The 21,160-nt window shown below is 37.3% G+C and overlaps 2 protein-coding genes across 2 annotated transcripts in view; both read left to right on the plus strand.

Annotated features, from left to right (window-relative positions):
- LOC133650398 (potassium/sodium hyperpolarization-activated cyclic nucleotide-gated channel 2-like) overlaps nucleotides 1–6,422 on the plus strand; it is a 20,275-nt gene extending 13,853 nt beyond the window's left edge. The window contains exons 4-7 of the mRNA XM_062047594.1: nucleotides 238–456; nucleotides 1,892–2,038; nucleotides 5,386–5,626; nucleotides 5,687–6,422. Coding sequence (XP_061903578.1) covers nucleotides 238–456; nucleotides 1,892–2,038; nucleotides 5,386–5,626; nucleotides 5,687–5,883 — 804 coding nt within the window. The 3' untranslated portion in view covers nucleotides 5,884–6,422. The remainder of the gene's footprint in view (nucleotides 1–237; nucleotides 457–1,891; nucleotides 2,039–5,385; nucleotides 5,627–5,686) is intronic.
- Nucleotides 6,423–7,582: 1,160 nt separating this feature from the next.
- Nucleotides 7,583–20,846, plus strand: ndufv1 (NADH:ubiquinone oxidoreductase core subunit V1). The gene is made up of 11 exons (XM_062047595.1): nucleotides 7,583–7,663; nucleotides 8,688–8,793; nucleotides 8,863–8,945; nucleotides 12,751–12,921; nucleotides 12,992–13,175; nucleotides 15,427–15,616; nucleotides 15,695–15,907; nucleotides 19,836–20,002; nucleotides 20,080–20,161; nucleotides 20,244–20,389; nucleotides 20,627–20,846. Exons 1-11 carry the CDS (start codon nucleotides 7,611–7,613, stop codon nucleotides 20,702–20,704), a joined length of 1,473 nt encoding a protein of 490 aa, XP_061903579.1. The 5' UTR covers nucleotides 7,583–7,610; the 3' UTR covers nucleotides 20,705–20,846.
- The last annotated feature ends 314 nt before the right edge of the window (nucleotides 20,847–21,160 follow it).

Raw genomic sequence — 21,160 nt, forward strand, 5'->3', positions numbered from 1 at the left:
ATAAAACATGTTTTCAGTTATTTCACCTTTTTTTGTTGAGTAAATAACTACACGTGTTCATTTATAGTTTTGATGCCTTCAGTGACAGTCTACAATGTAGTCAAATAGTCGTGAAGATAAAGAAAACGCATTGGATGAGAAGGTGTGTCCCAACTTTTGGCCTGTACTGTATATAATTTGATTATTTTGTAATATTTATTTTATATTTTTAACCTCATCTTTATTTGTCCTTGCCAGAACGCCACCTGGCACATCCAGTACTCTTACGCCCTCTTCATGGCGATGAGTCACATGCTGTGCATTGGGTATGGCGCCCACCCACCGGAGGGCATGAGCGACGTCTGGCTGACCATGATGAGCATGGTGGTGGGGGCCACCTGCTACGCCATGTTCCTGGGCCACGCTGCCAACCTGGTGCAGTCTTTAGACGCCTCGCATCGGCAATATCAAGAGAAGGTAATCCGCCCAAATAGATGCCCGGCCTCGGGTAAATAAACGCCACACCTCATATGAGTGACACAACATGCGGCAGCAATACTTTTAAAATGTATTGGTTATTACCATATGATTTTAATGTGTGACGCCGGCCGTAATGCTGTTTATTTTACAGTGTAAAACAATTCTAACATTATGTAATTACGATAAATTATTTTACATTGTTATTCTTCAATGTTATTAAAAAGGCATTTGTGCAAACAATATATATAATTTTCAACTCCAATAATTGCTTTACCCTCAATAAATACCTAATAATCTCAGCAGTTGAGTAAATAAATGCCACCAAAGGACAGAATACTGTGGAGAAAATTATATTATATATACATATATATACATATTATGTAGATATGTATACAGTATACATATATAGTGTGTATATATATATATACATATAGTCTGTGTGTATATATATATATATATATGTGTGTGTGTGTGTGTGTGTGTGTGTGTGTGTGTGTGTGTGTGTGTGTGTGTGTGTGTGTGTGTGTGTGTGTGTGTGTGTGTGTGTGTGTGTGTGTGTGATTGCTATGTTTGAAGTTTGATCAATATTTTAATTGAGTGGAGAAATTACACCTAATGACAAAAAACTGCATAAAATTGTAAAAAAATTATTACTTTTATTATATTTTAACTAACTGCTGGGATACTGGTACTCTCTGCAGTTGAGTAAATAAATGTTACCAAAATAAAATACCATGTACTTGTATATTAATACATAAAATATATTGTTGTTGTAAATTAATCAGTATGATGTGTTTTTTTCCAAACATAATTACAAATTGATTTGTGCAATTAATACAAGAACCTCCTTCCAGTAAATAAAATTGCATTTGTGTCCAATTTTGTTTAAGTTTATTTAAATCATGCACGGGAGTAATAACCTGTTAAAATAATCCAAATTTAAAATTGTAATTAATCTTATTTTTTAGAAATTACAGCACTAATTTCAACACAAGGATGTTGTAGTTATATTATACAAATATTATATTTTTTAATCTGTCCATTCATCCATTTTATTCTGCGTGTCCCTCTCGAATATACAGTAACTACAGATGCATTTGTGCAGATAATGCAAGATAACATAAAAACCCCCTCCAATAAATGGTTCACCCTTAATAGATGTGTTTTATGTGCAAGAGTGTGGTTAATATGAATATTGTTGTACAGTAGTTTCAGTTGTGTTTAATATTATAAAAATGCATTCATCGGCCTTCCCCCCACATAATAATAGCAGGATGACACTTTGCTAAAACCAATTGCTAATGAGTTTGTAATCCACTTAATATTATCATTATAGTGGAATAAACCACATATGGTGGCAAATGTGTCTCATTTGGCATAATCCTATTGTACTGCATTTGGTTGTGATTTAATATGCTTGTCATTTTCGCAGTACAAACAAGTGGAGCAGTACATGTCGTTCCATAAACTGCCAGCAGATGTCAGGCAGAGGATTCATGACTATTATGAGCAGAGATTCCAAGGCAAGATGTTCGATGAGGACAGCATCTTGGGAGAGCTCAGTGATCCGTTAAAAGAGGTGCAACGCTATATCAATATTTCATTTCAAATAGAGCCATATATATTTCATGTATATCATTGGACCACTAGATTGAGTCCACGTACCAGCATTGGTTCTTGCACCACAGTTTGAACATCACCGTTTTAGGGTCAAAGACCCGGGGTTGCGTACCAGTAACAGCCTATTAATTCTGCCTAGCAACAAGTGACTGCATCAATGTGATGAAACCAGGAAAACATTTTTTATTAAATATATACAGTACCTACATAATAATTTGAAAAAATATCTACAAACTAAAAACATAAATGAGTAATAAAAATAAAAATAAATTTCAACAAGTAAAGACAAAAAATGTAAACAAAAAGACGATATAGGAGAGATTGTTCTGGTTTTCCCTGCTCCAGCATTTTTATTTTTACGATTTTCTCATGTTCATTATATTCTTATAATGTAAACAAAGTAATATTTACTGTGGCAAAAATTTTATTTTCTTCATCGCTCTCGTTTTAACAGCATACCGCCATCTGCTGGACAAAAGTGTGCAACGTAGTCAACCGAACCTCTTAAGGCAGTGGTCCCCAACCACCGGTCCGCGGCCCGGTACCGGTCCGTGGATCGATTGGTACCGGGCCGCACAAGAAATAAAATAACTTTTTTTCAACATTAAAAACACAAGATACACTTACAATTAGTGCACCAACCCAAAAAAACTCCCTCCCCATTTACACTCATTCATACTCATTCGCACAAAAGGGTTGTTTCTTTCTGTTATTAATATTTCTGGTTCCTACATTAGATCAATACAGTCTGCAGGGATACAGTCCGTAAGCACACATGATTGTATTTTTTTATGACAAAAAATAAAAAAATACCATAAACCCCCCCCAGCCGGTCCCTGGAACAAATTTTCAAGCGTCGACCGGTCCGCAGTTACAAAAAGGTTGGGGACCACTGCCTTAAGGAAGAAGTCAGTTAGAATTTACAGCGCTGTTTTGTGATAAAATTGGATTACAGTATTTTACTGTGTAATGACAATTATTTGCTGTGATTTTACCGGTCATTTGTTGTAATATTACAGTCAATTTTGATTACTGTGAAAAAATACAAAACTGTCATTGCTCCAAAAATATATGTTATGAATTATTGATCTATTTAAGGCTCACATTACTTCACATCAAATATTGCACTTTAAAATAATTATTGGGGAAAATATTGCATATTTGGTGTTTGTTTTATAAAAAACAAAGGATTTTCGGTTTTTGTTTATGTTTTTTTACAAAAAGGGCATAAACCAAACAAAAAATGATAATAAAAACTGGATGGATCTCAAGTTGATCTGGAGATTTTAGCGTTGAACGTAAAAAAAAAAGAAAAAGAAAAAAAGGATGACTCTAAAAATTATGACTTTTTTCCTCACACTTGTTAGTGGGACCCTCATGGATCCCTAATAATTTTAGTGAGTTTTTTTTAAACTGTCATTGCTCAAAAATATAATGAATCAATAAATCAATGATGTTATGTATTATTGACCTATTCAAGCCTCCAATTATATTTATTGGGAAAAATATTTCATATTTTTGTGTGTTTGCAGTTTTCTATGACAAAAATGGCATCAAACAAACAAACCCTGCAAAAATAATGCAAACTTATAATCAATGGATAGATCTGAAGTTGATCTTGAGATTTTAGTGTTGAAAGTTAAAAAAAAAAAAAAGTATAACTTATTTTTAACACTTATGAGTGAGGGCCCTTTTTGGATCCCCAAGAATTTTTGTGGTTGTTTTTTTTTTTTAAACTGTCGTTGCTAAAAAATATAAAATAAAAATAATGAATGTTCTTATGGATCATTGACCTATTCAAGGCTCCAATTATTTCACATCAGGTGTGCCACTTAGAAATATTTTTTGGGAAAAATATTGCATATTTTGTGTGTTTGCTATAAAAAACTAAGTTTTCTGTAACAAAACTGGCGCAAAACAAACAAAAAAAACATAAAGAAATAACTTATAATCGACAGATCGATCTGATGTTGATCTACTAATTTAAGCATTCAAAGTAAAAATAAAAATAATATGACTTTTTTTTTACAAAAAGGGCATGAACCATCCATCCATCGATCCATTTTCTACCGCTTATTCCCTTTTGGGTCGCGGGGGGCGCTGGAGCCTATCTCAGCTACCAACAAACAAAAAAAACATAGAAAATTATAAAAACCTATAATCAACGGATAGATCTGAAGTTGATCTGGAGATTTAAGCGTTGAGAGTAAAAAAAAAAACAGACTTTTTTCTCACACTTTTATGAGTGGGACCCTTTTAGATCCCCAAGTGGGATCTTTATTAAAACTGTCCTTTAAAAATAGTAATTAATTAAAACCCAAAGTTGTTATAAATTACTGATCTCTTCAAGGCTCCAATTACATCACATCAAATATTGATTGGGAAAAACATTTCATATTTTTGGGTGTTTGCAATTTTCTTTGACAAAAATGGCATAAAACAAACAAACCCCCCAAAAATAATAAAAACGTATAATTGACGGATAGATTGCTGACATTCTTGAGATTTAAGCATTGAAAGTTTAAAAAAAAAGTATAACTTATTTTTATCACTTTTATGAGTGAGCGCCCTTTTGGATCCCAAAGAATTTTAGTGTTTTTTGTTTTTTTTTAAACTGTCAGCGCTAAGAAAATAATAATGAAACCCTAACCCTAACATATTCAAGGCTCCAATTATTTCACATCAAGTATTCCACTTTGAAATATTTATTAGGGAAAATATTGCATATTTTGTGTGTTTGCTATTTAAAAAAATAAAAAAAAATTTGGGACAAAAAGGGCATAAACCAAACAAACAAAAAAAACATAAAAAATTATAAAAACTTATAATCGACGAATAGATCTGAAGTTGATCTGGAGATTTAAGCTTTGAGAGTAAAAAAACAAAACGTCTGGCTTTTTTCTCACACTTTTATGAGTGGGACCCTTTTGGATCCCCAATAATTTTAGTGGGATCTTTTTTTTTTTTAAACTTCAAAAATAGTAATGAATAAAAAACCAATGTTATGAATTACTGATCTCTTCAAAGCGCCAATACTTGACAACAAGTATTCCACTTTGAAATATTTCTTGGGGAAAATATTGCATATGTTGTGTATTTGCAATAAAAAAAACTTTTTTGTGACAAAACTGGCACAAAACAAACACATTAAAAAATAATAACTTATAATCGACAGATCAATCTGAAGTTGATCTTGTAATTTAAGCGTTCAAAGTAAAAAAACAAAAGTATGATTTATTTTCAACACTTTTATGAATTTTACACTGTCATTAATATTTTTTTACACTGTACTTACATTTTTTTTAGGAAATTGTCAGCTACAACTGCCGAGGCCTGGTGGCCAACATGCCCCTCTTCGCCAACACTGACCCTCATTTTGTGACCGTCATCCTGACCAAGCTGCGCTTTGAGGTCTTCCAACCCGGAGATTTCATCATCAGGGAGGGAACGCTGGGTCGCAAAATGTACTTCATCCAGCACGGCACCGTGGTGGTGACGCCGCAGGGCAGCAAGGAAATAAGACTCAGCGACGGAGCCTATTTTGGGGGTAGTTATTGGTGCGTATTAAAACACATTGGGCAGGTATTTCAACACATTTGTGTTTCAGAGATCTGCCTGTTGACGCAAGGGCGACGCACTGCCAGCGTTGTGGCGGAAACGTACTGTCGGCTTTACTCTTTGAGCGTGGACAGCTTCAACGAGGTGCTGGAGGAGCACCCTCTCATGAGGAGGGCCTTCGAGAGCGTGGCTGTGGACCGACTGGGGCGGGTTGCCAGGAGAGCCAGCCATCAGCCTTCTGAGTGAACTTCTTTCGCCTGGACAGACCACCTTATATGGAAACCCTCAAACACCATGAGTTTTGCTTCTGTTTACTCCAATATTGTGTTTTGGCAACTCAGTCTGTGAAATTCCTATGCAATTCCTCATTGTAGATACATGTTCTTTTTTCCTTGTACAGCTTTAAAAACTGTCTTTCGAAGGCTTTACTGCAGGGTGCTGACGAATCCTATGTAGCTGCAACAATCTGTGGGTTTCTTACGACTAATGTACACAAAGGACAATTGACCAGTTGAGGACTTTTAATATTCAGTATTATCATGTTATATTTTTATGGAAAATAGTACATATAGTTTCTGACACATTTCTGACCTGTCAAAGAATAAAGTACATCAATATGTACATCAAACAATTATGACACTGAGTGTAAGAGCAACACAATTCTTTATTTGAATTCATCCATTCTACTGTAGGGTGATAAATAAACAAAACACAAAATAAACAAAAATTTTATTTATTAAAAATGTCAAAGAAAATCCATCCGTCCATCCATTTTCTACCGCTTGTCCCTTTTGGGCTTGCGGGGGGTCGCTGGAGCCTATCTCAGCTGCATTCGGGCGGTAGGCGGGGTACACCCTGGACAAGTCGCCAAAATAAATGATGAAATAAGTAGTTCTGTTCTGATGTAGTGAAACACAACTACAGTGCTGTGATTGACCAGCATTGGTTCTCAGACCTTTTTTTTTTAACCAAGTACCACCACGGCAAACACTTGGCTTCTAAGTACCAGCAATATAATGCAGTAGCGTAATATGCCTTAGATTTTATTTGATCATTATATTTAATATTTTTGGCCACTGTAACATTGCACACAGTTTCAACAGTGTCATTGTGTTTCCATCCATCCATTTTCTACCTGTTGTCCCTTTCAAATATTTAGTTAGTTTATTATTCTTCGGTCAATGGTCAACAAAATAAACAAACAGTTATACATTCATAGATTGAAAATGAAAATGTTGCAGACCAAAAGGGTTTAGGCTGAAGTGGAACACTTATTGTGCCTAACCCTATAAACAATGTCAAGTACAAGATGAACTTCCGAAAATTATGAAATGTCCTTTGTACAACATATTATAAATACACATTATACACATGAACACAGTTAAATTATATACACAGTAAAGTCATGTGAAATATCCTTGTACACATGTTAAACCTTTGCACCAATTATATACTATATACAAACAATTATACTTCCATTATTATTTGTATCTCACATTTAGTTTTTAATTAACATTGATCATAGTATTAACTACAGTGTTGATTCAAGAGTGATATATTTTTTCAAGACATTGGTCTTAAAGTGTTTTGTAAAAATATAAATAAATATTAAAAAATATAGGAAAATAAAACACTGTACTTTAATCAAGTGATTTTTTTGGCGTACCACTAATAGTGGCGCATGTACCGCAGTTTGAGAATATCTACAATACATTATCTGTTATATTTGACTAAAACAGCTTGATCAGATGAATGGTGGCAATTATTGATGTTGTAATACAGCGACTGACTCAAAATAAGGCTTTAAATCTCATCTGTATAAAATGACTTGCTTTATTATTGAAACTTGGTGTTTAGTGGAAATTACGTCTGGTCTCTATAAAAACGGTAATTTAAAAAAATAAAGAACAATTTTTTTTTTAAAATCCCTTCTGTCGAGTCGACAGAATGACACAAATGACTACTTCCGGTTAATGAACTACCACTTCCGACTTGTGTCTCATAATCTTTGGACGACGAGCAGCAGGTATGTCTCTTGCTTGCTTGCTAGCCAAACATATTTTTAATTTTTTTGTTATACGTTAAATATTACAGGACAGTATTAACATATTGATGTAAATATTCACGTGTCGCATCATGAACTCGTTTCTTTACTCGTGTGGTGTTACAAGGTGAACAGTTAGCCCAGCTAGCATCACAAGCTAAAGCTAGCGTTTAGCTTTATTAGGTAACGTGGAGGTCACCACGTAAACATGTATTTATCAGTATACAATAATGAAGCAAGAATAGTTTTTGGGAAGTTTAAAAATGTTTTTGACGTTTGCATACGTTTAAATTTGTGTGCGCTCACCTTGAGCTCTCCTCCTGTTACGTGTGTCGTTACGACACAAGTTAGTTGTCAAATACTGGTCATAACACATTTTAGGGAACAATATTTGCCACACCAATATAATAATATCATATTATACCACACTAAATCAAAGTTCAAGTTTTAGAAGCAGTTTTAGGAAAAGTGTAGGAAAAGGGATGTTTTGAATGATGTTGTTGCGTTATAAACACCGTCTAAATTCATTATATGCGGATCACAATATAGAGAGATGGTAAATATTTCCCAAAACTTTAAGAATTGTTCATTTAAATTGTTTTTCCAATTTAATGGAAATGTAATAAACCGATTGGAAACTGAAAATAGTAATTCAGTAGCGACTGCGACTCACGTTATTGTATGTTTAGCATAGTCCTTTACATTTTATCAAGCTAGTAAAGGTAGACAATGCAAATAAACAAATTAAATAACAAAAACCGTTTATCAAAGTGTGTTTGAAATTTTTTTTCATATATGGAGTTCAATACATTTTGACAATATATATAGTTTAAACAGAGGTTTGTATATTTTTGAGTACAACTGTATGGAATACATGCCCAAAAAAAACAACAACCTAGATTCACTTTAATAATTAAGATGTGTTGTTTTGAATTGTGTTGAAAATATATACCTACCTAAAGGGAAGTATTAAGGCAATGTCTTCAACTGAATGTCCATTTTCAAGGATGCTGTCCCTGTCTCGAGCTGTCGTGAGCGGGGTGGCGCGCGCCCCGGCGGCTCTCAGTCAAGGCGTAGTGACGGGCATTGTGCGATTCAACAGCACAGCACAGGTAACTACTACTACTATAAAACTAAAATAACATTGTTAAGTGACATTACAGTTGCATTAATGTTTCTAGAGTCCTCCTAAGAAAACAACATATGGCCCTCTGGCGGATGAGGATAGAATTTTCACCAACCTGTACGGCCGTCATGACTGGGGGTAAGATAATCCTTTACTGATAAATGCCGCTGTATGCTTATTTGGAGCCATAACAGGTTTTTATAATCTTAAGAACATAGCCGGAGAACGCCAATTTCTCTCTCAGGCCAACACGGAGGTGCTAATGCATGCTTTTATTTCTTGTCGTTTAGACTGTTGTAATGCCCTGTTCTCTGGCCTTCCCAAAAAGAATATCAGAATTCTACAATTATTACAAAACTCAGCTGCACCCATGCTGACGAGGACCATAGGTTGGAAGCACATTACACAAGTTTTAAAGTCGCTGCTTTGGCTCCCCATCCGCTTCAGAGTTGATTTTAAAGTTATATTATTAGTATTTAAATGTCTTAATGGACTTGTGCCTTCTTATCTATCTGACCTGCTTTTACCGTATCAACCCTCATGGATCCTGAGGTCCTCTGGCATTGGCCTTTTAGCTTCACCGAATACCAAAACAAAGACCCACGGTGAGGCGGCATTTAGCCACTATGGCCCCCACCTGTGGAACAGTTTGCCAGAGAGCCTCAGGACTGCAGAGAGAGTTGAACTTTTTAAAGGCGCACCTTTTTAATCAGGCTTTTCACTAATCATCTGTTTTTTTATAATTTTATTGTGTTATTTATATTTTTATTTTTGCATGTGTTTTGTCGTATGTTTTGTACTATATATATATATACATATATATATATATATATATATATATATATATATATATATATATATATATATATATATATATATACACACAGTATATATATATATATATATATATAGGGCAGCATTGTGGAAGAGGGGTTAGTGTGTCTGCCTCACAATATGAAGGTCCTGGGTTCGATCCAGCGCTCGGTATCTTTCTGTGTGGAGTTTCCATGTTCTCCCCGTGACTGCGTGGGGAGAACGTGGGGGACTCCGGCTTCCTCCCACTTCCAAAGACATGCACCTGGGGATAGGTTGATTGGCAACACTAAATTGGCCCTAGTGTGTGCATGTGAGTGTGAATGTTGTCTGTATCTGTGTTGGCCCTGCGATGAGGTGGCGACTTGTCCAGGGTGTACCCCGCCTTCCGCTCGATTGTAACTGAGATAGGCTCCAGCACCCCCTGCGACCTCGAAAGGGATAAGCGGTAGAAAATGGATGGATGGATATATGTATATATATATATATGTATATATATGTATATATCCATCCATTTTCTACCGCTTATTCCCTTCGGGGTCGCGGGGGGCGCTGGAGCCTATCTCAGCTACAATCGGGCGGAAGGCGGTGTACACCCTGGACAAGTCGCCACCTCATCGCAGGGCAAACACAGATACAGACAACAGCGACTTGTCCAGGGTGTACCCCGCCTTCCGCTCGATTGTAACTGAGATAGGCTCCAGCACCCCCTGCGACCTCGAAAGGGATACGCGGTAGAAAATGGATGGATGGATATATGTTTATATATATATATATATATATATGTATATATCCATCCATTTTCTACCGCTTATTCCCTTCGGGGTCGCGGGGGCCGCTGGAGACTATCTCAGTTACAATCGAGCGGAAGGCGGTGTACACCCTGGACAAGTCGCCACCTCATCACAGGGCCAACACAGATAGACAGACAACATTCACACTCACATTCACACACTAGGGCCAATTTAGTGTTGCCAATCAACCTATCCCCAGGTGCATGTTTTTGGAGGTGGGAGGAAGACGGAGTACCCGGAGGGAACCCACGCAGTCACGGGGAGAACATGCAAACTCCACACAGAAAGATCCCGAGCCCGGGATTGAACTCAGGACTACTCAGGACCTTCGTATTGTGAGGCAGACGCACTAACCCCTCTGCCACCTTGTATATATATATATATGTATATATATATATATATATATATATATATATATATATATATATATATATATATATATATATATATATATATATATATGTATGTATGTATATGTATATATATATATATATATATATATATATTTGTATATATATATGTGTATATATATGTATGTATATATATGTATATATATGTATGTATATATATATATATATATATATATATATATATATATATATATATATATATATATATATATATATATATATATATATATATGTATATATATATATATATGTATGTGAACCTCTAGGCTAATGACTTCTCCAAGAGCTGACTGGAGCCAGGACACAAACAACATAGAGCCTAATCAATGTGATGAGATCATATGTGTTGGTTAAAGCTGCCCTGCCCTATAAAAAACACACACTTGTCATAAATGTGCTGTTCTCAAGAAGCATTGCCTGATGTGAACCATGCCTCGCACAAAAGATCTCACAGAAGATCTACGATCAAGAATTGTTAACTTGCATGAAGCTAGAAAGGGTTACAAAACTATCTCTAAAAGCCTTGATGTCCATGTGTCCACGGTAAGACAGACTGTCTACAAATGGAGAAAGTTCAGCATTGTTGCTACTCTCCCTAGGTAGGGTCGACCTGTAAAGATGACTGTGAGAGTACAGCTAAGAATGCTCAGTGAGGTGAAGAAGAATCCTTCAGTGTCAGCTCAAGACATACAGAAATCTATGGCACATGCTGACATTATTGTTGACTAATCTACAATACGAAAACATTGAACAAGAATGGAGTTCATGTGAGGACACCAGTGAAGAAGCCACTGCTGTCCAAAAAAAATTGCTGCCCATTTGAAGTCCGCAAAAGAGCACCTGAATGTTCCACAGCACTACTGGCAAAATATTCTGTGAACAGATGAAACCAAAATTGACTTGTTTGGAAGGAACACACAACGCTATGTGTGGAGGAAAAAAGGCACAGCACACCAACATCAAAACATCATCCTAACTGTGAAATATGATGGAGGTGGCATCATGGTTTGGGGCTGCTTTGCTGCCTCAGGGCATGGACGAATGGCTTTCATCGATGGATTCCCAAGTATATCAAGACATTTTGCAGGAAAACTTAAGACCAACTGTCCGCCAACTGAAGCTCATGAGGGATGGGTGATACAACAGGACAACAAACCCAAGCATAAAAGTAAATCAACAACAGAATGGCTTCAGCAGAAGAAAATACGCCGTCCGGAGTGGCTCAGTCAGAGTCCTGACCTCAACCCGATTGAGATGCCGTGGCATGAACTCAAGAGAGCGATTCACACCAGATATCCCAAGAATATTGCTGCACTGAAACAGTTTTGTAAAGAGGAATGGTCCAAAACTCCTCCTGACCGTTGTGCAGGTCTGATCTGCAACTACAGGAAACGTTTGGTTGCTGCCAAAGGAAGATCAACCAGTTATTAAATCCAAAGGTTCACATACTTTTCCCACCCTGCACTGTCAGTGTTTAGATGTTGTGTTCAATAAAAAGATGAAAACCTATATTTTTTGTGCAGTGTTAGTATTAGGATATTAGTTTAAGCAGACTCCAGTGTGGATTGATTGATTGATTGATTGAAACTTTTATTAGTAGATTGCACAGAACAGTACATATTCTGTACAATTGACCACTAAATGGTAACACCCAAATAAGTTTTTCAACTTGTTTAAGTCGGGGTCCACGTTAATCAATTCATAGATGCCTCAAAGGTGGCATTTTACCTAAAATCTTCAGTGCCATGCCATGTTTTGTTTTTCCTTGTTATTGTCAATAGTGCTGTATGTGTGTGTTTTCTTCTCTTCTTCTTTTATTGTTCTTTTTTTGTTTGTTTTGTTTTGTGCAGCACTTTGTGCTTGCCACTTGCCTGTGCATGAAAAGTGCTATATGAACGTTTGATTTGATTTGATGATTAACAACAGGTTAAATGGTGCCCTGAAGCGTGGCGACTGGTACAAGACTAAAGAGATCCTCCTGAAGGGAGTGGACTGGATCCTCAATGAGATCAAAGTGTCGGGTCTGCGTGGGAGAGGTGGAGCCGGTTTCCCCACTGGCATGAAGTGGAGCTTCATGAACAAGCCCAGCGACGGCAGGTTAGAACACACCCAGGGAGTCGTGACGCCAAACTTTGCAGTTGGTCAATTGCTTCCTGCACCAAATCAGGCCAAAGTATCTGGTGGTGAACGCAGACGAGGGCGAGCCCGGCACGTGCAAGGACAGGGAGATCATGAGGAATGACCCCCACAAGCTGGTGGAGGGCTGCCTGGTCGCCGGGAGCGCCATGGGGGCTCGCGCCGCCTACATTTACATCCGTGGGGAGTTCTACAACGAGTCGTCCAACCTGCAGGTATGACGCACACTACAGTAATAAGCGTGTTTGTTAATATCTCCCACTGAGTAGCATTGATTCTTGGGTGTGCCTAATAGGGCTGCACAATTTTGAGAAAAAACCTAATTGGGTTTTTTTTCTACAAAATTGCGATTACGATTAGATTTGCCATTTTTATGTTACACATAAAAAAATGCATTACACTGCAAAAATAACAAGTGAAGAAAGACATGTTACTTTTAGACTGTCAATATATTCTTGTTTCAAGGTGCCACACATTAAAACAATATGGAATAATTGACATTAAAAAATATTTGGTTATATGCTGACAAACTCAGAGCTTTTGTCTACATCTTGCCCTTAAACTGAAGAAATAATCAATAAAAACTTTACAGTGTTTATAATGCAATGTAATCATAATATATAATGATAATAATAATGCACTTTTATTGTTTATTGTTTACTATTGTGTAATTAGAAAGTAAATAGCTATCTTAAATAAATTAAAAAACAAAAAATTAAATGGACTAATTTCTTTAAGCAAAAATGTAACTGAAATAAATATTGAACATCTAAAGTGCATTTTTTTCCGAGTTGAAAAAATGAAGTCATCCATCACGGGATCCCAACGACATTTTCATGCGTTCGTTCGAGTTGATGGGCTCATATCGTCCATCCGATTTGCAACTGAAATATTCCTACAGTGAGACATTTGGCTTTGTAATCTTATTTTTTTCTTCATAATTTGTATTACTTTGTGGCACTTCTCACTTGTGAGTCGCAGGGCTCTCTGTACTTTGAGTGTTGGCGGCGGTGCCTCGCTCTAGTCCCCGCCGAGACAAAGATTGTGAATAGCTGAAAAGAAGTGTCACTCTTTCAGTTTGTTCATAGTTAACTTAAAATTAACCACGATTAATCGCAGATAAACATAATTTTTCATCATTAATAAGTGCACCTTAGACAGAGATTTTCAAGTTTTTATTACCATGATTGGACAATTAGTTTACTCCTAATGAAATGTTGTTTTAAACAATATGCTTTTTTTTTAAACATCTCAACACAAAATGGACATAAACATGCTTTTAATGACATTTTAGAAAAATTACCTGCAGTGTGTTGGTGTCCTGCAGATTTTGTATTCCATATAAATACAGAATTTGTATTCCTTCTTTCGAAACACTGGCATTCTGAGGGGGAGTTACACCATGTTTAGATACCGGTTTCAAGCATTAAAACACTAAATGTGGATTGTTACCATTATGGTTTGATTGTCAAAGATGTCTGGTAATGTAAAATGTGATAGTTCTATGAATAAATGCTTCTGATATTCTGTAAATTTCATGTTGTACAAGTTAATCATATTTGTTTTGCTGCATGACAATGTTTTAACCTTCTCTATTTATCAATATTGTGTGATATTCAGCTTGATAAACATTCTGTAATTGAGGACTATTAATCAGAGCATGTTATAAAATAATATACAGTACACTTTATTTCAATCTGCCACAAAATGTCACCGGCTTCTAAAGCATACTCCTCAACGGATGTTCTAACAACTATGTAGTAAAAATAGCACAGATTACACTAAAACATATTTGACATTCAAAGCATGATTGTAATTAAATAATTTTTTCATTTTGTTACTGTAGCAGCTGTGACGCGTAGCGCTTGTATTGTGAAGCTGGAAATCTGATGTGTGAGAAGGTGTCTTGACATCTTTTGACGACAAGATTAAAAAAATACAAAGACTTCCTGCCTAATGTCTGCCTTCACCCTGTCTTTCCTTTCTGTTGAGCTTTTACCCCATCTTACTAAAGCAGTAAAAATGTGGATTTTTACTGCTTTAGTAAGATGGGGCAGAGAGATTTGGTTAATCCTAAAAGCTAGATAAAAAAGTTGTATCAAGACACTCCTATTTAAAATAAATGTAAATCTTACATGTTATCAGGAATGTGTTTGTTACTACATTACATAAATACTTACATTTCTTATATTTATGTATAAAATGTTTATGAAAGTTTTTGGTTGTCTTTTTGTGGGTTTTATTAGAAAAATTGGTCAATCCCTGTTACCTGTAATGTTAGCCGCCTCTTGTTAGCAGTATTTCACCATTTAGAACGCACAGAAAAGATGGGCAAAAGTCCAAAAAAGTGCAGTTCTCCTTTAACTACAGTATGTATTTTAGTAATGTCAAATATTTATTTTAGCTTCCTGGACCTAATGACACAAGGTCAGATTTTTTAATGTACACTCAATTGACCCCATGTAGGTGGCCATCAATGAGGCCTACGCCGCGGGGCTCATTGGTAAGAACGCCTGTGGTTCGGGCTACGACTTCGATGTCTTTGTGATGCGCGGCGCCGGAGCCTACATATGCGGCGAGGAGACCGCTCTCATCGAATCGCTGGAGGGCAAGCAGGGGAAGCCCCGCCTTAAGCCCCCATTCCCTGCAGATGTTGGTGAGTCATTAAAATATCAGGTATTGATTTGGAATGCTGCACTCAATGAACACTTTCCTTCCGCCTGTCGTCGCTAAGGTGTCTTCGGTTGTCCAACAACTGTGGCCAACGTGGAGACCGTGGCCGTGGCGCCCACCATCTGCCGCCGTGGAGGCTTGTGGTTTCTCGGTTTCGGACGAGAAAGAAACTCTGGCACCAAACTTTTTAACATCTCTGGCCATGTCAACCACCCCTGCACCGTGGAAGAAGAGATGTCCATCCCCCTGAAAGATCTTATCGAGCGACACGCAGGTACATCAGACTGCACAGTGCTAGGTGGCCACGCACTGCCATGAAAAATCTGGAAAATAATTATGTAGTATTCATTCCTTCCTGAGATTTAGTGTCCTCTACAGTGGACATTTATCCTTGGTCAAAATTACACATTTGTTTCCATAGAATATGATGGCCAGCCGCATTTATTTACTCAACTGAGAAAGTCGCTGGCACCCAATAATATTAAGATGTGTATTGTATTTTTGTCATTTTTAATTTTGAAATAATATTCAAGTAATGAATGATTACAATAACATAGACTTGTGGCCATTAATTAGATAAACTATTATTTATGTTGTTTTCAGAGCAAAAGTCACTATTTTAAGAAGTACCACATTTTATTACACATTTTGAGGCCTAACTAAACCATTGTTTCTTAACCATAGGGCCCATTGTTCAGGGTTGTGTATAAAGAGAGTATAGTCAACTAAACAACAAGCGCCATGACTGCTACTGAAGACGTGTGTAGCTGTGCCCGGATGCATGCAATTGCTGTCGTTTTGATGTTGGTTTTTCTGATTAAATAAACCAAAATAGTATGTCTATATAAAGTTCTAAACAGCTCATAAACTTACAATAAAACATGCTTTTATTTCGTAAAAGTATAATTTTGCAGCCGTACTTGACGCACTCCGCTGCTGCATTCCAACACGCACCCGACAGCGCAATAAACTTAAAAAAAGAGACAGAACGACCAAAAAATGACTTATTGCCCTCATTTTGCCAAAATAATTTGCTTTGGACCAACAATCAATCACAGAGAAATTGTGACTTGTGTGTGAAGTATGTCAACTGTGGTGGCTGCCTCCAATGTAGTACACCCAAAATGTGGTTTATTTTACTATTTCAATGTCCGTCTATTTGTATTTGTGTTTTAATTTCTTTTCTACTAAATTATATAATTTTTGTATTACTAAGATTCGAAGATATAGTCTTTTTTTTTTCAAACTGTCTCTTTAATTTGTTCAATTCTTCTATTATTGTGAACAAAACGCAGCCGTTGTGTCGTGTTTTTACCCCGCGCAATACGCTTTAGTCCAGGGGTCACCAACCCGTCGATCTTTGGGACCCTATCGGTCGAAGTATTAATAAGACATCAGTGACACTCCCACCCGGAGAATGACCAACAAACCTGCAAACAGGCAGGCCTTTTAACCTCTGCCTCTCTCTCTTCAGGCTTAGATCCAGCCGCTCTCGACACCGCGGCCACACTCCCCGAGCGCGGCCACGCGCTATACCCGCTCGTCTTGCAAACGTGCATTGCATGACGTGCTCATAAATCATTGCGCTGCCACAATGACTGAATGTCTGACTGTTGCAACAAATCGGACAATCCAACATTAAACAACTCTTCCTTTAACCACAAGTCCATGACCATCATCACTCACCTGCGACGGAAGCATACGAGACTCTGTGAACATTGCACCCAAGTACGGATTTTGTGTGGATTTATTGTGAATACAAAACTAAACATTGACATGTGCAAAGGCGGTAATATATGATAAAACAAGGCGACAGCTAAAGAAGGACTTCCCCCGTTAGTCCCCTATATATTGTAGAGTCCCGGAAGAGTTAGTGCTCCAAAGGGTTGTGGGTATTTGTTCTGTTGTGTTTATGTTGTGTTACTGTGCGGATGTTCTCCCAAAATGTGTTTGTCATTCTTGTTTGGTGTGGATTCACAGTGTGGCGTATATTTCTAACAATGTTAAAGTTGCTTATACGACCACTCTCAGTGTAAACTGCATCGCTGTTGATCAAGGATGCGTTACATTTACGTGTGTGTGCGTACAGGCAAATTATATCCTATGACTGGGCGGGCACTTTGTTAGAAGGGATGAAAAGCGGACGTGACGTCAGCTCGTAGAGGACGTTAAAAGCAGTGCCTGTAAGGCACGCCCCCAAGACTGTGGAATACGAGAAATAATGACTGATGAACACCTTCGTTCGATAATGAGGGTTGCTTCAGCTCAAAGCCTGAGCCCCGACATCAATGAATTAGCATCCAAGAAAAGATGCCAGGTATCTGGCTTGGGCACATCAGATTAGATCAGTGTGTTGCAAACTGAGCCGTTTAAAGTCCTGAATGGTTGGTTTATTCATTATTTTATTTTCAAATGTATTAGCCTGTGGAAAAAGTTAATTAAATAAAATGTACCCCGCCTTCCACCCGATTGTAGCTGAGATAGGCTCCAGCGCCCCCCGCGAACCCGAAGGGAATAAGCGGTAGAAAATGGATGGATGGATGGATGAAAAAGTTAATGTTGATATTTACCTCAGAAGGCTGCAAATAGAAAAGAGGCATTCAATTTTTATTTAAATTGTATTTGATATGCCATTGATATTTTTTAATTATTATTATTTGAAACGCGATTTTGCATGTCACTATAAAATTATATAAGCCTTGCTTGTTCAATATTTAATGCAAAACTTGTTTGGGTCCCTATTAAAAGGTTAATTTGTTCAACCTTGGCCCGCGACTTTGTTCAGTTTTAAATTTTGGCCAACTCTGTATTTGAGTTTGCCCTTCTCCATCCGTCCAAATCTTTCTGAGCCATAGCTGACGATGATGGTACTCATTGCCTGGAGCCTGCTGTCGACATCTCCTTTGGCTGTGGCTTGGATAATGTTGGACACGTCCTCATCAAACTGCAGCCACTCGCTCCGTCTGTTTGCTTGTAATTGTATGTAAATGTATTTGTCATCAGTTTTAATGATTCTCTTCTTTTGCTGTATATTTGCTAAGTTTTTTTTTTATTATTTAGCCTTGTTAAAAATCTTCGTCATTAGCTCATGGTTTCATATAATTTGACATGGTTTATTCTGTTAAACTTTAAGTAGGTTAAATATAATTGATTACAATCAAAATCAAGAGTAAGATTACTAATCCAGTGTTAATAGTTGAGTGGGATTGACAGATTGATAGCTCTTTTTCTATTCTCTTTTTCGAAAAAGTAGGACCCAGAGATCAAAAAGGTTAAGAATCCCTTACCTAAACAACTTCTGTGTCAGAACAAATATGCATATAGTAGTACTTCAAATATGAGATAGATAACCTTTATTGGTTGTTACAACACAGACATTCGACAGCCTTTAAGAGAATATACAGGGCAGAACAATAAGAGAGGAAACATAAAAATTTAAGAAATCATAGACACAAAACATACAGGATATAAGAGATTATGCAGCAGTGTTCATTTATTTTCTTTTTTTAAAGTGATGATGGCAGTGGGAATGAATGTTTTTTTTACATATTTTTTTCCGAGCAAGTGGACTTTAAATTGGTAGCCTGATGATAGCAGCTGGAATGATGAGTGCAGTGGGTGTGTGGAGTCCTGAATGATGGAGGTGGTTGTGTGTGTAGAGCTCTGTGAGGAGGTCTGTGAGAATCTAATTATTTTACTGTTTTATTATGGGAATGTTTTGTTTTATGTTTGATGGTGAGTTGCACCAGAAAGCTTTACTGCCTAACTGGTTCTGTGACGGAGGCCTTAACTCAGAACTCTTATTTATAATTTCATAGTTTCCCATTGAAATGAATTGAAATCAATGAAATTGGTGCTTGGCCCCCCCAAAACAGCATCATTTTAACATGTAATATGTATTTTAAAAATAAAAACTAACTTTTAGATGATAAATATTGTGTAAAAAACAATACAAGAAAATGTAGTTTTATGAATTAATGTAATAATAATGTACAGCATTTACTTTGGAGAGTGGACTTCTACAGTATCTCCTTTATGGGGTTCACTCTGGCATTTTCTGCATTAACTAATTGTGGGGATGCTCAATTATCCGAGAATCTGCTCTTCTCTCTAAACACTCTTAAGTTGAGCTACCACTCAAAACAAATGGTTTAATTGAGCGTGCACACTAACTGAATGCAAACTAACATGTATTTTGACAGGTGGCGTCCGCGGCGGTTGGGACAACCTCCTCGCCGTCATCCCTGGCGGTTCCTCGACACCCCTCATTCCCAAGAAGGTGTGCGAAGAGGTGCTGATGGACTTTGACGGCCTCGTCCAGGCTCAGACTGGCTTGGGCACGGCAGCGCTGATCGTCATGGACAAATCCGTATGTTTACATTCACACTCATTCTTAAAGTGACATCCCATTCAAATGTTTCCCCCTCGGGTGGGCGTGTTTTGCAGACTGACATCATCAGAGCCATCGCACGTCTGATTGAGTTCTACAAGCATGAGAGTTGTGGCCAGTGCACGCCCTGCAGAGAAGGTTGGGGCTTTTGATTTGATTTGTACATTACTGCACGTACTGTAATGCAACCATCTTTACCCCTGTTTGTTGTTGTGTGAAGGGGTGGACTGGATGAACAATATGATGTGGCGTTTTGTGCGCGGTGATGCACGTGCAGCGGAGATCGACATGATCTGGGAGATCAGTAAGCAGATCGAAGGACACACGATCTGCGCCCTGGGAGACGGCGCTGCATGGCCCGTGCAGGTAAACAAAAACATTGAGCATCACTGCGTCTGGAACTGACCTCTTCTCATGCAACCAAGTGACCTTTGATTGTTGACAAGATTTTCTCCACCAATAATACAGGTTTCCATTGCATGTTTACTTTCAGTCTCAAAGCAGGTGCCAACTTGGCCAATTTACACTTTGTAAACACCCTTATGCAGTGTGCCCTTTTGACGGATTGAAACGCTCCTATGTGATTTGTTTCTCTTCTCCCAGGGATTGATCAGGCACTTCAGGCCCGTAATGGAAAACCGAATTACTGAATTCAAGCAGCAGCAGCAGGCGAGCGTTTAAAAGGCTGTTTCATCGTCCTCTGCTTCATCACTACTTGAACCTCATGCTTGTTTCAGTGACACAATATTTAAAAAGAAATAATGTGCATCTTTTTTGTCTCCTTACCTTGTGTGATATGAAAATATTAATAAAATTGTATTGAACCATATATTCAATTTTGGCGTCTTTTTGTAAATATGATGAGTTAATATTTTTGGTATTGTTTTTTGGACATTCTTAACAAGTTAAATGTAAGAACATCATGTTTACATATGTATTTAAATTGTCCAAAATGGCATAGTAGGAAGCAGAGCTTATATTGTCCTGTTCAAGTGATTTTTTTTAATCTGTTGGGAATTTGAGGTGTAAAGGAGCGTCAGTTTACACAGCATAGAAAAAAGGCAAAATAACAAACCTCAATTACAGTACACATAAACATTAAGCAACATGGCTTCCTCTGATACCATAAAATAATAC

Source organism: Entelurus aequoreus, linkage group LG05 (assembly GCF_033978785.1).
Source record: "Entelurus aequoreus isolate RoL-2023_Sb linkage group LG05, RoL_Eaeq_v1.1, whole genome shotgun sequence".
NCBI lineage: Eukaryota > Metazoa > Chordata > Actinopteri > Syngnathiformes > Syngnathidae > Entelurus > Entelurus aequoreus.